This window comes from Melanostigma gelatinosum (genome assembly GCF_949748355.1).
Source record: "Melanostigma gelatinosum genome assembly, chromosome: 16".
Taxonomy (NCBI): Eukaryota; Metazoa; Chordata; class Actinopteri; order Perciformes; family Zoarcidae; genus Melanostigma; species Melanostigma gelatinosum.
Genome location: NC_136649.1, coordinates 10,236,539 through 10,254,020, shown reverse-complemented (window position 1 = coordinate 10,254,020; position 17,482 = coordinate 10,236,539). Strand labels below are relative to the sequence as shown.

At 45.7% G+C, this 17,482-nt stretch overlaps 1 protein-coding gene across 1 annotated transcript in view; it reads right to left on the bottom strand.

Moving 5' to 3' along the window:
- The window catches only part of arid1b (AT-rich interactive domain 1B), a gene marked incomplete at its 5' end in the record, with an annotated part of 158,745 nt that extends 141,679 nt beyond the window's left edge, over positions 1–17,066 (bottom strand). Inside the window, one exon of the mRNA XM_079287339.1 lies at positions 15,813–17,066. Within this exon, the coding sequence (XP_079143465.1) occupies positions 15,813–17,066 (1,254 nt within the window). The remainder of the gene's footprint in view (positions 1–15,812) is intronic.
- Positions 17,067–17,482: the final 416 nt, after the last annotated feature.

Sequence of the window (17,482 nt, the reverse complement as noted above, 5' to 3'; positions counted from 1 at the left end):
TGTGTGTGTGTGTGGTTTTGACAGATTGTGTAATAGCATGTTAAGGTAGTGTTTGCTCCCCCCTAACCCCTACACACCAATATCTCTTCACCTCCTGCATACATACAGTCAAACACACACTCCACCACCACACCTCGATAGAATAGTCACAGCAGCAGCAGCAGCCGTGGCCATCATTTTCTCATATAATGAATGTGAGTCTCCACTCTTCCACCCCACTGTGACGGCTTCCCTAGAAATGGGCTCCTTGACCTGGGTTAGGGGCCCTGGAAATAGGCTCCCCCCCCCCCCAGCCCCTCCAGGTCACCCTTCGGGAGGCCCCAGGCTCTGGGAGCCCGGGCCAGGCCTCCCATCTCCAGGGCCCTGACTGGGAATCAATCACCGAAGCTGGCTGGGAACATGAGGTGGGGGAGCTGGGTCGATCAATGAGAGAGCCTTGTGGGAGCCTGACTGCACCTACACACTTCTTCTGACTCACACTTAACACCACCATTCCCTCCCATTATCGCTATGCCCCAGGGCATCTATGTTTACGGTGGACTGAATGTGCCAGACCATATGAATAACATATGACTGAGAAAATCAAGTGATATTTGCTATTAAAAGGGCCTTAATTAGACATGATCACCCTGAAAATGATTGCGATGATGCATATCTCCTGTTTAGTATCCATCATTTTCATCAGCCTCATATATTTTCACTATAGTGAGAAAAGAAAATCAAACTATAGCTACATAAAATCCAGCATTTAGTAACAGTGCAACCACACACTGTATCTTAATTGGAGCAGACCAATGGACATGTATAGCCTGAATAAGAACCCTGATCATGAGTTGTTACACACACACACACTGAACTTTGACCGACCTATGTTCAGGTTTTTATTAAAGGCCAGACATATTAAAGGGATGCACATATTTCCCGGGAGAGGTCACAGATCCTTTCGCTGCAACACACACATTTCACCATGTGTCTGATTCTGTGTGTATTTATTATATGCATTCACCTACACGGCAATTTTCATGTGAACCACTGTGTGTGCGCGCAAGTGCAACGGATTTTGAAACCAATAAATGAATTGACTACGTTTGTGTGTGTCACACACATCAGTATATTAACCAACTGTAAACGCACAGTGTGTCTATGAACGTCTGCCAGTATCAGGAAAACATGTGCATCAGTATTTTGTGTGTGTGTGAGTGTGTGTGATCAGTGCGTACCATCTGTGTCCAGATGTTGCGTAGAGAGCAGGCTGCGTGGACAGCCAGACAGTTGGCAGGCCTTCTGACAGGCCTGTGTTCCTTATTGACAGAGGGATCACAGACACAGAAGAGTCAGCCGCGCTCAGCTAGACCACAATATTGTCCGCTCTGCTGTTATTCATCCCAGTCAGCCAGGAGAAAATGACTGGCTCTGACAGTTTGGAGCTGTCAGATCTGGACCAAATAGGAGTTGAATAGGTTTCAAACATTTGGAAAACAGCATGAGGGACATTTGATTTTTCATACAGATGCCGCCAGATTCTTGTGCCAGAGCTGAAGAATTTCATTGTATTTCATTTCTGACAAGGACGTTAATACAGAAGGCAATACAGCTAATGCAGTGCATTGGAGTGAACAGCAGCAAGGGCCAACATGTTGGCGGAGCGGTTTGACTGGTTTTTGTGCGTGTTGGTGGAGGTGAGATTGAGGCACAGTGTAGCACAACAGGAAATACAAAAGCAATTTGCCTGACTGCAACTCCCGACTTAATCCAGGAATCTCTAACTGAGCAAATACTGGATATCTGAAGCAATTAGTTAGACGCACACATACTGCATTGTCAAATTAAGCAAATTCCCCTGAAAAGAACTGGTGTTTATAATATAGATGTTTCGCGATATTCATCCTGCCAAAACTTCCCAAGATCATTAACATCCTTGCCACTCGTATTTAACCAAGTGCGGGCCTTCTCCACGGGGCTTGTGCACACACAGAGCGGAGCAGAGGAGAGGCAGCTGAGGAGAAGATAACGTTGCCGGCAGGCGGCAACCTCCGCTTCTGGCGAGTGAATGCCGATGCGGAAGTGACTTAAAACGTGCATTCTCTCTACTGGCCAGCAGGGGGCGACTTCTCCGGCTGCAAAAAGAAGTGAGATTGTATAGTAGTCTATGATAAAAGTACCCTACTTCTCACTTGATTTATCCCCTCAGTAAGCATTGTAAACACGGGTTTATATCGCTAGTTTCAAGTCTTCTTCAATTCAGCGCAATGTTCATTTGGTAAATTATGGTCCTTTTTAGAGTCAAATAGACCATAAAGCGGAGTCTGCATTAGGGCGGGCTTACTGTCGTTGACAGGTCGCTACCAGAGCCGTATAGGTCGTCTCTGCATCACTCCTTTCCAAATATGGTCACTTCCGTTCACTGGTTGCAAAAAGCCTGCCAAAACGGCGAACTCTAGGCTTCAAAATGGCAGTCCACAAACCATGGGTCACGATGACTACGTCCACTTCTTACAGGCTATGGTTGTACCGGTTACAAACAGGCTCGGTAGTATACTAAGCGCAGCGTGCTGATTTGGTGTTTTTCGCTGAGCTAAACCTGAGAATATTCGGTGAAAACCGACTGGTGGTGCTGTTTTGCCCTCATTGTTAGCGGTGACATTTGCTGGAATTGACACAATGCTGGTGCGTTATGTGTTGAGCGAGCACCGTTTAAAATAAAAAAGAAGCTTTTTAAATGCTAACATTTTTTGTCAGCAACCGGTCATGTAACCGGTCACTTGGAAGGCAATCTGGTGTTGTGTGCTCCGATTAATAACGCACTTAACACACCAGTCATGATGTTGTTTTTTACGAAAGCTAAACTCCTGCCATTTGCTCCTTGCGTTCTTCACCATTGTTTTGGAGGAACAGGTGTCGCACCAGTTTTGAAAGAGATGTTTTTTCTTTATAAATAAGTGCTGTGCGATTGATCTGATTTATGGCGACGTGAAGAGTGATTCATGTGGATTTCAAAAAGTTACTGATAAATATCAGGAGAAGTAACTGGTAAAAAAGTTAGTTCGACATTAAAGAAACTTTAAAGTGTTACATTTGAGAATAGAAGTTGGTGTGGTGGTTGGTGGTAGCATGAATGTTTAATTGGCCCATCTGACGCCCCAAAGCAGCTAACCTGGGGGAAGCACTGCAATTACTATGACGGTAAACACTAAATGTGTTTTTTTTAAGTAAAGGCCTAAACTATCCTGCACATTATTATTGCGGGGTTTTTTTCTACTTTTTAGCTTTTACAAACAGCATCTGTTGACTGCCTAGTTTCCATTATTGTCTCCCTGACCTTGCACCGTGTGCCATCTTTCTTCCCCGGCTCCTGCCAGAGTTATGGAGCGGGCCGACGTTTATGGAGGGCAGACCCTTTTCCCGGAGCTTTGATCCAGAAAGTTCTATTGCTTATCGTTTTGCAGGGGTCATTCAGGAGGAGCCATGTGGGCAGCAGTGTGTGTAAGTGAAAGCACATTGAGCTGCTCATTTTAAGCAGAGCCTCAGTGCGGAGGCTAGTGCAAAAGGGCCGTGGAGGACTTGAGGGGTTATAACAGGGGTCTCAAACTCATTTTCACTCCGGGCCACATCAGCACCATGGTCGCCCACAAAGGGCCGGTTGTAAATGTAACTACTCCGAGCATATTGTTAAATTATTCTCTGCATTTGATTATTGTTTGTTCAAGTGTAACAATATTGTACATGCAGTTATATAAATGTAAAAATATATTGAAGCACATTTCTGTTGTTATAACTTAAATCCTTTGAATTGAGGGTTAAGAAACCCACATTACTCTATCAAAGATCAAACTATTAAAGAAAATAGCAAAGACAAATATCAAACACAAGTTATTACAATAACTTTGTCCAAAGCTTAAAATCCTTTCAAGGGTGCGTTTGCACAATCTCACATGAAGTATTTCATGTGTTTTAAAGCCACGTCTGAAGTAGTCTTCAATGTACTCACAATACATTTCCATGTCAAATGTACAGTAACCAGCCAAAGAGCTGCTTCTGTGTTTAAGTATCTCATCATTTTGACTTTCAATCTCATAATTTTGACTTTCAATCTCATAATTTTGACTTTCTATCTCATAATTTCGACTATGGGGATATTTTTATTGTCAAGTCTAGCTTTAAAAAAAAAAAGAATATATATATATTTTTTGCTTTTTTTTTTTTTTTTGCTGGGCCGGGAGTTTGTGACCCCTGGGTTATAAGGTGCATGTTGGGTGTGTGTGTGTGTGTGTGTGTGTGTGTGTGTGTGTCAAGGCTATGCTCTACCTACTTGTGCGAATACAGCACTAATCCATGAGGGGGAAAAAGAAAAAAAATCACAAATAAAAAATGAAAACAAGTGCCAGAAAACAGCGAATCGGAGGCCAACCCCAAATCTCATATCGCAGCTCTCGTATATCTGTCATCTCTCTTTCTTCAAACCCCTCCATCCCCTATACAAATTATTCATGCCAGTAGCTAAATGTATTCATACCATTCTGGTTACTTTATTGCTCCACTTTTATTCTGCTCTTTTCCCCACATTTGTTTACAAGAATAAAAGCCTACTGACAGAATTATCCTTCTGCACAACAAAAATAAATCACAGCGCTTGCACACACATCATTCACATTCAAAGAGCACAGCTAAATTATAGATGGCCCCTTTCTCCCCAAATATGCATTTCATTAGCATTTCCTTCGCCTGTTGTATTCTTTTTTTTTTTTCTGCCCGCCTGCGCGTACGACCCACACGTGCGTGTGTGTGTGCGTGTGTGTGCGTGTGTGTGTGTGTGTGCGTGTACATGACTGGAGAATGGGAACAGACTTGCAGCAAAGCAGGACGCGTCCCCTTTCCCAAGCCTAATTTAGGATTCAATTACAATACTCTTTAAAAGCGTCGACTTCGCAATTAATTATTTGAAGATTAGCCTGACAGTAATGGGCCTCCCACCGACGCCAGCCAGCACAGGACTGGCCGCCTGCACCCCAGGACCACTCTGTCTCTCGACATATATCTGTACACCCTTCTCTTTATCCCCTTCTCTGCCTCTCCCCTTCACACCCTTCGCCCGTCCTCTCCATCTTCCTCTCCTGAGGAAAAGAGAGAAGAGATACATCTTCATAATCCTCACCTTCATTCCCTCCCTCTGTCCTTTCTTTTTCTATCTCCCTTCATTGCTGTGTTACACTTTTTTTCTTTTGTTGTTGTTTTTTTCTCCCCTTTCTTAATTTGCGTCGTGCTCTGATCTCCTCGCAATTGATATTGCTTGAGTACGGCGGGCTGCTTTTTTTTTTACAAGTCACAAGGCCCTTTCTTCCACGTCCTCCATCGTCCCCAGGCAATGCTGACGGATGAGCCCCACGACTAAGTGCACGTGCGCATTAACACTCGCACCCGTACACATCATTTTCGCATCCACAGACGTCTGTCACCGCTGCGACCCGGCGTAAGCGAACAAACACGGCGCCTTCCTCCGCCTGCTTTGATTGGAGCAAAGCGAAGCATTTTTCTCTCCCCCTTCCTCTCCGCCGCTGCTGCTGCTTTTCCTCCCACCCTTCACCACTAGCACCCCTCCACCCAACCCTGATTTCTGAAATGAATGTCATCATCCATCCCCTTTCTCGCTCCGCCGCAACCTCCCCCTTGTCACCCGCGGGCAAACCTCAGCCGGAGCCCCCGATTCTGTTTATTTAAATATTTGATATGTAAGCAGTCATAAAATAAATGTCAGAAGAGGCAAAGGGAATGGATACGCAGGGAGTGGGGAAAGAGGCCATTATGGGTAATGGTTTCTGATGTATGTCCCGGCTCCCCCCCCCCCCCCCCCCTCCTTAACCCCACCATACAGACAAACCTGCACATGACGGAGCCGCGAGACGCCGGAGCAACAGGGGGCTAGGTGGAGCGGGGACATGTGCAATCCGAATGTGTTTGTGTGCCACGAGGGCAGAGATGCAACAGCCACACACACACACACACACACACACACACACACACACACACACACACACACACACACACACACACACACACACACACACACACACACACACACACACACACACACACACAGTGACTCACTTGTTCGACTAGCGATATGGAAAATAGGCCCTCCCATGCACAATTGACTTCTAATACATTGTATACTCCTCAAACCATCCATTTACCAGGAATTGCAATTTCAGGGGCCCTGAAAGCAGCACTTTGCAGTCACTTTGCAAAATACCGTTAAAAAAAACTTCAGCCTCCACAAATGCTCTCTCTCACTAACTGCCAATTCTAGCATGTCTGTTAAAGTGACAACACAGCCTTGTTCCCTGGTATATTGAACATCGCTTTATTGACTTGCCAGGATTACCATGTTGGACACAAGACCCAACGCTGCCTACTGTTTAGACACCATTACAACCACACACACACACATCTCTCTGAGTGCATGCTCATGTGTGAGTCTAGCTAGTGGCCCCCAAAGGATTACACGACTGTGACAATTTCAGACCAAGAACTGATAAAAAAAAAACGGGAGGTAGGCGGGTTGAATAAATCAAGCGCAGCCGCTGAGGAAGAGGATGAGAGACAAAGGGAGAGTAAGAGAGTCTCTCGGTGAACAACCTTGAATTTCTCCTTGACGCCGAGATGCTAAAATACTGCAGATCAGCACAAAAAAATAATCCCCAATTAAGGACAAAAAAATCATCACAAAATGTTCATTAGTGCTGATGGTATATTGGCTTGGCATTTCAGGGCCTTTTAACTCTCAGACCTTTGCCTAACAAGCTCCCCGGCCGCACCAAGGGGCTGGGGGGGGGGGGGGGGAGGTGTCATCACATCAGAGGTCAGAAGTCAAAGAGAGGTGTTGCCGGCTGTTGACCTCCGACACCTCTGAATGCGCAAACAGGCCGAATACCCCAACGATTTCCCCATCCGTCAGCACGCAGAAGTGCCTGCAAGTCTGTACATCAACAGCTTTGCCTTACAATGTACATACCATACATACAAAAAGGTATCGATACACACACCTATAATCACTTTCCTAATCCACGGTTTTCCACAAATACCTAGACCTCCTCCACACACACACACGCCCCTTGCTCCCCTCTGCCCCCTCCAGAGTCCGGGTCAGGGTGCCCTCCAGAGCGCCTCACCCTCTCCGCTGTTAATTACCACTAATTGGCCCCGCTCGGGTTTTTTTTTTACCCCGGCTATAATGGAATCATTCATCTTTACTACTTAATGAGTAGGCACTGTAGTCACCAGGCAAGGTCACCCACAACTAGCACCCGAAAGACAGAGAGCCAGAGAGTTGGAAACAACTGTGACGAAAAAGAAAGAGGAGCGAGGGAACCGTCGGGAGAGATGAAGAATTGGTGTATGCTTGAAAACACAGATGAAAAAAAAAATGGGAAATTGTTTCCACACATGACTCAGCTTTATAACGTAGCGGACGTGTAAAGAAGAAGTTGAGAAATGTCCGGGAGCTGTGGGAGTCTGCAGTGTCCAACGCAAACCACAACACACGCAGGGAATTTCCAAAGACAGACTAATTAAAATACCCGTTATGCGAGTGAAAACCATGGATCCCTCAAAACAATGCTGAAAGCGCAGCGTCAAACCGAGCCGTAAATATAAAAAATGTATTTTTCAAAATGCAGTAAGAGCCTCTTCTCCGGCTCTTGCACACACAATTATCAAAACAATCATTCCGACCGTCAGCGCAGACTCCAGCCCCAGCGGGTGAGAGGGCAACATGTTCGCCGCCTCAACTTCCATAAAAACATCGAATTAACACAGAATTGCTTTGAATATTAGTCCAATTGCTGCTTTGTATTCATTTCCGTGGTGAGTCCTGGAATAAGGCAGGTTACTGCTGAAGAAACGGGCCCTTATTGCTGAAGGAAACAATAAATATAACTACACTTAGTGCAAAATAGTGTATATTATGATCATAAAAGGCCCAGGAAAGCTATTCTCATATTCCCATACTGACTAGAGTGAATGTGTTAAGACCTTTAGACTGATTCTAATATTTATCTTTTTCCAAATCAAGTCTCTCTCCATCCACGGACTTATGAGAAGTTCTCACAGTACACAACAAACTGCTGACACGTGCACCTGGGGGCCAGCAGGTCAGACAAGACAACGCTTCCTTCACATTTTCTAAGTGTGTGAAGTGTGTGAGCAGTGTAAGCGGTCGGCCTTTGCCTCGGGTAGAGCAGAGGAATGTTTCAGGTTCAAGCATCAGAATTTGTCCCGGCGCGTCACGCCAAAATCTCAAGCAGCGTAGCGGAAGCAGGCGCAGTCATGTGCTTCCGCAGCGCTGTGGCGATCAGCCCTGCATGGCAATGTTTGTAAATGGGACAGTTGTCTATGGATTATGTTAATGTGGTATTACACACTCCCCTCTGGCATGTGTCTGACATTACCGTAACCTTTGCATGTTTAGCCAACATTAACTATGGATGTTCATTGAGTAGGGAGACACACAGACACACACACACACACACACACAGTTGCAGGGAGATTAACCGCGAACAGCAACCATCTGCTCTTGCCAACCGTATTGATATCCTTTGGAGGAATAAACACCTTCAAGAAAGACATTTAAACTTCAAAATAAAGTTCACTTGCGTTGTCTATATCAAATCCAGTCCATCCGGTTTGTGTCAGAGGAGCGTCTGGAATGTAGAACACACGTCTGGCCACATCACAGAGGTGTGTAATGGAGGAAAATGAGAGAAATAACAAAGCGAAATACCTGTACTCCACACCCACTGCAACACGTTATCACCACATTTCTATCATATCCTCTTCTCCCACACACACACACACACAATATCTCCAATGATTAATATCCATGTGTGTGTGTGTGTGTGTATGTGTCCACGGTGTGTGTGCTCGGAGGAGGATGTGGTATGAGGTTGGCTCCTAAATTGCTGAGATAAAATTGATCTAAATCAGGTAGCGTTCAGCCAGGAGTGACCACAAGTGTCCTGTTGTGACCGGTGTCTATAAATCACCAATACACACACACACACACACACACACACACACACACACACACACACACACACACACACACACACACACACACACACACACACACACACACACACACACACACACACACACACACACACACACACACACACAGTAAGCTGTAATGGACAATCTTGGTAAGAAAGGAAAAAAGATGAAAGGAATGTGTTGTGGCTGGGAAAATACATGGTTGACCAGTCAACACAGACAACCGAGAGAAATACACACACATAAGTAGATGTTTAAGTATGTGTGCGTGACAGAAAAGGGCAAAAAAAAAGAAAACGAAAGTGGAAATCAAAGAGAAACGACCAAAAGAAACCGACAAAACCCATCAACACAAACTCGGTGCGTCGTGCGTGTCCCATCGTTTTTCTATTTCGGTCTCTCTGTGCTTCACAGACGACAGACAGCGCCTTGCTGGTGCTGTTTGGTTGTATTCTTTTTGTTTTTTCTCCCTTCTGTTAGCCCAGCAAATGGTCCCACTGTGCCAGCGCTGATTAGAATCAACTCAAACCAAACAGCAAGACATGTGACTGGAGTCTACAGTCGAGAAACAGAGAGGCTTTGATGTGTAAAGTGACAGATGATGGTGATGGTGATGATGATGGTGATGGTGATGATGATTTTCTCACAGGCTGGTAGGAGGAGGGGATGGTGGCAGTTGAACGTTCACACACACACACACACTATATGGATTACACACGTGCTTCTATATGAACATGATATAAATCTTAAAAATATCTTGCTCACTATTTTGAATTTGTATTCATTGCTGCAATCACAAAATGACTCATTTCTGGAGGGACGGACCCACATGTGTCCCCATGTTCTCTTCTGTGGGCCAGAGAGGGGAGAAGGGAAGCGGAGGCTGCAGTTTCTTCAGTAGTGAGCCACAGATCTGTTCAGTATAGTGTATAAATATTCAATAGGATATGCTGGCTGTCTAAATACCTTGGAACTGACTGCTGCTCCCTCGGGACACCTAGATAGCTTCTGAAAGCCAGGGACACGAGGCAGACAAAGAGGAGAGACCGTATTCATAGAGAAAACACAGGAAGAACAAAAAGAGATGGCTACAAACTGTTCAGCATTGAGCACCATCTGTTTAGTAAGTATATCGGTAGTTACGTGTTATACATGTACTGAGGAAATGCTACGAAAAATAACCCCGGAGATAGAAAGAAAGAGAGAGAGGAAGAAAGAGAAAGAGCTCAGAGTCCTTCCTTTCAGCAGCTCCACGTGGCTAATTAGCATATGTGAAGGTCAGGATGGAGGGGTGGGGGGGGGGGTTTTGGGTGCCACTACAGCACCTACTACCATGAGACCTGGCACCTTGCCAGCCACACACACACACATAAACACAGACTATTGAAGGGGGGGAAACCCGATATATTTGTGTGTGTGAGGTCAACAAATCGTAAATACTTATATTTCATCGCAACATTCGTAAGGCAGAAGCAGGGTGTGATCCGGCAGGGAGAGGATTTTCACTCTGCTGACATTTGCCAGAGTTCAGATACTGAATCTCCCTCTTTCTCTGTGAACTCAGCCAGGCCCATTCCTCAGAAGTCAGCAGCGCTCCATGTGACTCCCTTCTAACATCGCCCACATTTCTGCATCCCCGGCCGTCCCGTCCTCTCTCTGCTCACAAAGAGACGACAGCAGCTAGAAGTATCAATGCAAGGAGATTGGTGCATATCCTGACATATTGAAATAGGAATGACAGATTAAAGCTGCAATGCCATATCACAGAAAAGACCTGAAATGCATGAAATTACACAAACACAACTCCGATTATTTTTTTTTTATCAACAGGAATGCATTAGCTGGACAAATCATTACAAAAGCTCATTTTTTTTATTCAGCCAGAAGATGTCATAATTGTGGCCATGCAGAAGTTGCGATCACACGACCATTATAGAACTGTCAAGATTCTCTTTGTTTCAGTGTTCAGGCTGCGGAGCCGGCACTGAAGAACAACAACAAATAATATGACAGTGTTGAAGGTTTCACTTTTGCAGGTGGCTGTAACTGTGTGAAAAACGAACGATTAATTCACTTCAACTCAGCTGACAGACGATAGAAAGAGAGTTAACAGTCATTTGAAATGTGTTTGCTGTGACAAGTCGAAAGTTTTTCTTTGCCATTGATAGAATCGTAGCTGTAAGAGCCATTCGGCTATTTGAGATATAACTGCATCTATGCCAGACCTGTGAGAAGTCCTACAAATCCCAGAATGCCAAAGGTCACCTATCGTTTTCTCCCACGGCAGAAAACCACAACTGCTGATTCAGATTAAACAAGGTGGAGGAATTAAATTCAAATGACAATCAAATCAAATCCAAAAAGCCTTGGACTACTTCATTCATATGGAAAAGTCAAATTCTCCCATATGCACAATTAACTTTCTTCAGCAAAATTGCTTTGCTTTAGATTTTCCAGCTCCCTCCTGACACCGGCAGTTCAGATAAGGCAACGCTGAGAAACAGCTGACACCAAATCATCGCTCGCTGGCAGTAATTAAATCCTTCCTTCAGGGCGTTTACACATCAACCTTTAACTCCAGGGGACGAGTGCAAAGTCAGACCAGGGAAATAAAAAATAAAAAAACTACAATTGTTTTATGAAGCTATCGCTAATAATACATGATTCAACTGGACAGTCTGCTTCATATTATTTCTAAAAATCGGAATTAATTGGTGTTTTGTGGAAACCGCATGCAGACCCCGGTCTGCCAATTACCTAAGCAGGCTCTGTGTTTCATCCAAGGAAGATGAAAAAAAAGGCTGCACGGGGCTCTTATCGGACGCAACAGAGCAAATTAAAATTGCACTCTAGTGTTGCTAATCAGCACTGCGCTGGCTAGCCAAGACAGAGATGTAAACAAACCAACATAAACAAACGACTGATGGGAAGGATCACAGAGCGAGACATTGTGAGAGGGGCGGGGTTGAAGCTGGACTGCTTCGTGCTGACGAAGGGGCATTAGCCTTCTCCTGCCCGCACACACACACACACACACACACACACACACACACACACACACACACACACACACACAGAACATCCCACAGAGAGAAAACAAAAAGAAGCACCCACACACACGCACACCTGCGTGTCCATGTCCTGACCAGACCCCACGGGCTGTCCGTCCGATGCAGAACATGCACCATAAATTAAATTCCAGCAGCCACAGTCAGGCACATCACTATGCACAAGGCTCCCTGAGATAGCCGCATAACACAATGTGACATTGATGCATTGCTCCTATTATGGAGTCTTTGTTCGTATCACACTAATAATTCATAAGAGAGAAATGTAAACAGTATGCACTGGAGAGCACTGCGAGCAGGAATCATTTCAAGGTAAGCACATTACCAAGGATGGGAGTGGGTCTCGTCTTTGATGTGCATAGCTGCTGCGCTTTGATTGCAATTCTAAAAAAACCAAACTAAGGCAAAACACTGAGCATAATAGTGGTAAATTAGTGGAAACTGTAGATATCCATTCATTTTTGTTTGATTAGGTCAGATTTTAAATGAGTCGCTGCTGCAATTATCGAAGCAACAACACTATTTCCAACTTGCCAGGCCGTCGTTATTATCTGCTAATTACTTTTATTGTTCTGTGTGTGTGTACTGATTAGTGGATAACAGACACATCCTTGTTACACATATAGGTTGAGACAGAATAGGCCGTTTCATTTATGATGTCAGCCTCAGTCATTAGGATTGCACAATATGCTGTTACATTACAGGTACATAAGCAAGGAAAAACACACATTGAGCAGCAACGGCCTGGATTTAAAGCAGCTGAGAAGTGGACAGACCATCAGACACGCATACAGGCAGGAGGTCACAAACTGAACAGCGTTGTGATATTCCTCAATCAAGTAGGCCACAGCCATTGGAAAAACTAGGACGATGTCATTGTGGTGAGAGAGCAGGTTCAACACGCACCTCTAAATAACATTATGTCACGTATCTCTGATGTGTGTGCACGTACACATCACAACACAGCACACAGTGGTGGGGCTCTGTCTTCATTTCGGTGAGTGGCCAGACAAGTGAGTGTGGGGGGGTGTAAATGAGGTGCACTCGTTTCGCTCACAGCTTCCTCCTGAAGTGAGGCGGTGGGGAGGGAAATTGAATTTGAAAGAGGGGAAACTGTGCCAACAGGTGACAGAGGTGTGCTCCGACCAAAAGCACTCTGAAGTGAAGCGCAGTCGTATCACGGGGGCCAATTTGGAGGCAGTATTATGCACTACAGCGCTCGCCTTTTCTCACACAGCCTGTCAGTGCACAGGAGAGCAGTGCCGGCGTTCCAAATATGAATTAAACATGGGCTTCTGCAGCGTGAATATACTGCTGCTGAAATGTTGGTAGAGTCAAGAAAAAACAGAGTCCCACATGCACTTACTCCTGAAGTGGGAAACTGACAAAACTAAACACATTGGCTGCATATAATGTTAAAAGTAAGTTATTTTTTAGGGGTCTGGTTTGTTGGATTTATAAGCACAAACAACCGGAATATGAATAAGGTAGTATAGAATATGGCTCTGATGCTGTGACTGATATACTATCTGACTTTCATTTAAGTGTCTTTGAGATATAGTACATATAAAAATATATGTACATACATACAGTATATACATTTACATGTGAACATATATACATATATATATACACATACATATTTATACACATACATATATATATATATATACATACATATATACATATATACATACATACATATGTATATATATGTTCTTAATGTACAATCAGCACATAAACAATAATTAGTGAGCAGTGATATGTATTGCTGAGGTTTCTAGTGACTATTTTAAAAGTGCATAATTTGATACAATCAATCCCGCTGCAGTACCTCCCACGCTAAAACATTTACTTCATTTCCCCAGCAGCCAACCCAAATTGCCTTTGATTGAAACAATGTAGGCTAATGAACTGCTTTTGTTTTGCGAGAGGCAGACAGTACAAGCTATGCTCAACCACCTTAGCCTCCAGTCGTCCAGATGTGCCATCCAGCAGTACGAATAATTTAGTGCATGAAAAACAACCGCAGAACAATGTCTCTTCTGAAGAAGTGCTGCGTTGTTTTCGGGCAGAGTTGTGACCTGGCAGTGACTGCCTCCACTGGCTGTAGGTCTGCACACTATGGACACGTCAGTGTTTCAGCACAGGGTTTAGGGACACCCAGTGCAACGCCCAAAGACAGAGGGAGGAATACTTGAATAATTAGCAACACGTTCTTCCCTCCCTCAGATGTTACCACTGAGGTGCCCTCGAGCAAGGCATTCAACCACGAGGAGCTGCAGCAGTGGCCAACGGAAGTGAGCTTGCAGGGGTTGTTGTGTAAAACGGTGGTTGTGTGTTTTCAGAAAACGTGAGTGTTTCCTTCTACTTCCCAATATCAATGCACAAAGGATTTTATAATGTATTAAAATCACATGAACAAGATTTGTGTGTAGGACAATTTCTCTAAATTGAGCTTGAGATGATACATTGATATCAAATAGAACAAACAAAACAGGATAATCCTCAACAAGAAATTGAAGATGATGAGGATAATCATGAGGACACATGATCTATTTCCTTTTTGTTTGGTATTTTGAGTTGACACTGCAGCGTTTTTGTACGTCTTTTCAGGGTGGGAAAATTATGAGAATAATTATCTGAGCAGCCTCAACCTTTATCAAGGTTAAATTATTGTTTTGGACGGCCCCCAAGTCTGGAGTATTCCCATAAAACTTAAATGCAGCATCACTAAAGCGCCAAGGATCCCTGCAAGAATCCTCCTGTTTTTTTCTGAGCGCAGTCTGCCCAGCGGGGCCACAGGGAGCCAATCAGATGGCAGACTGGGTGTCAACTGTGAGCTGGGAGTACGGCGAGCTTTAAGCCAGTTTACCTCCACTATTCAAATCCCGGGCTGCATGAGAATAAACGAGGCGCACAGAAGCGCTCCATGCTCGCTACGGAGCGCGCGGAGAGGCACAGACGGGTCCTCGCTCGCCCGCGGTGTCCTTTTGATTTCCGGTTGAGAAAATGAAGAGATGAGAATTACACAACGTTGGCATTCATGATGCTCGTTCATATACATTTTCGATAGGAATATTTTTTGTTACTTTCTTCGACGAGCGCCTTGAACACAACACGTCCTAAACAGGGCGTTTCGCAACGTGCCTGACACCACGTCGACAGAGAGGTGAATCTGCACAACGTTCATGTTGCTTTTTATTCTCCCGGATCAAATTGCAATAATATGGAGAGTGTGACCTATAGTCATGCGAGGATAGAAGCACGGCGTCTGATTTAGCGTATCAATTATGGTATAGGCTCAATAAATAGCCGAATACGTCAGGATGAATTTTTAGAAATGCATTTTACTTTTAGGTTTTATTCCCTTATTGTGTCACGTTAAAGCTCGTGCAGGTATAATACTTAACACAATTACACCAGTCGGAATTGCGCACATAATGGCCTTTCTTTTATATAAAAGCACCTTGACAAAAAAATATATGGGACATTTTTGTATAGGTCCTTATTCACTTACAACCTCCAACATTCTCGTCCACACATGATGGCCCTTGACCGAGACACAGAGTGTACTTGTGGACAACACACACACACACACACACCTGGTAACAATGCAAAATAATGAGCGTCACACCAGCGATGAGACCCCAAGTTCACCGATGCACACCGGCTGGCTGAGAAGTTTCCTAAACTCACCTGTGTCCTGCTGAGGCCTTGCCCTCCGTTGCCTGGACTCATTGAATTGGGGTGGTTTCTTTGCTGCCCTCCCCAGCCGTGGGCCGAGCTGGCTCCATACTGGGGGCCCACGTCTTTCCCCAGGCCCATGCCGGCCTGCTGTTGCGTCGTGGGGCCACTGTAGTCTTGATATGCACCGCCATAGCCCCGCATCATGGGGCTCGGGGACGTCAGCAGTTGGTTGAGTGTCGGGGTGGCCCCTGACGGATGCTGCGTTTGTCCTGGGAACCTCTGAAAGCCACCAGAAGCCGCAGCCAGGGGAGACTTGCCGTGGCTCGCCGAAGAGTTGCTGCCCATCATCATGTTCCCAGGTTGCCGGCACCCAGAGGGGCCCATCATCCCGTAGCCCCCGCCGCCGTAGCCCGCCCGGTACGCCGGGTACTGATTGTACTGGCTGTTGTGGTACCCCGCTTCGTGGGAGTTCTCCATGCTGTTATGTGCCGAGGAGTGCGTTATCCCCATCCCAGTGCTTTGCTGCTGCTGTCCGCCATGTTGCTCATAACAGGGCCTCGAAGTGTAATAGTTGTTATTAAACTCAGAGTTGTTACTAGTTGGCCCCAAGTTAGTGTGTTCATACCTGGTACCCATCATCCTCTCCGCGGGTTTACAGGTGAGCTCCCCCTCACCTTTTCCTGGCATGTGCTGCTGCTGTGGCTCCCCCTGGCCCCCCAACAGGTTCTCTTTGCCGCCGTGGTGCTGGTGCTCCATAGCCCTGTCCCCACGGGGCCCTTGGCCGTTGTTATTGGCGGTGTTGTTACTTTGGATCTGCCGCTGCTGATGTGGCGCAAATTGGCCGAACTGCGGCTGCTGCTGCTGCTGCGGCGGCGGCGGCGGAGGCGGCGGCTGAGACTGAGGGGGATCTCCGCTCCCCACACATTTCAGCTTGTGGTTCGCGATCAAACCCGTTTCCATCGAGGAAGTGGTTGAATTAGTCGAAGCCGAGGCGGACGTGAGGTTATTCCCATCCTTCTCGTGGCCGTCCGAAGCGTTGTGAGTCGTGGAAGTTGAATGAACCATGTTGAGCTCGTTTCGGCGGTGATGGTCTACATTATTCAGAGTCCCATCTCCGGCACCCAGCATAGGTCCAGTCCGCTGTACGGTCCCTCCTCCTCCTCCTCCCGATTTCCCCGAATTCAGCTCCGGACCCAAACCGCTGGATAATTTCTTATTTTTGTTATTAGTTCTGGTCGGAGCCGATGCAACTTGCGCAGCCATGGTCACTCCAACATCTCAGCGCGCAGTGACAGCGAGCCCCGACCAGCCGTGCACGCGGAGAATAACACGAAGAGGGAAGGAAAAGCGCAAGCAGTGAGGAGAACACGAATATATTCAGTGGAAAAGCAAGCTTTGTTCTGGCGCTGGTGTTGCTGTGGTGAAATGTGTTCCGTCAGTGAGGCTTCATGTTGAAAGTTTCTCTGCCAGGTTTAAACGAAACTTTTTTTTCCTTCCCCCCTCCGCCTCTCCTCCATCCCGGTTCTCGGTAATATGTAGCAGCGTCTCCCGGAGCCCTTGTGGCCCAGCATGGCATGAGAGAGAGCGGGCTATACAAGCTTATCCACCTCCAGGGCTCTGGCGCGCCTCACATGGAAAATCCGGACTGGAGTAGCGAGTCATTACAGACGCCGCATTCG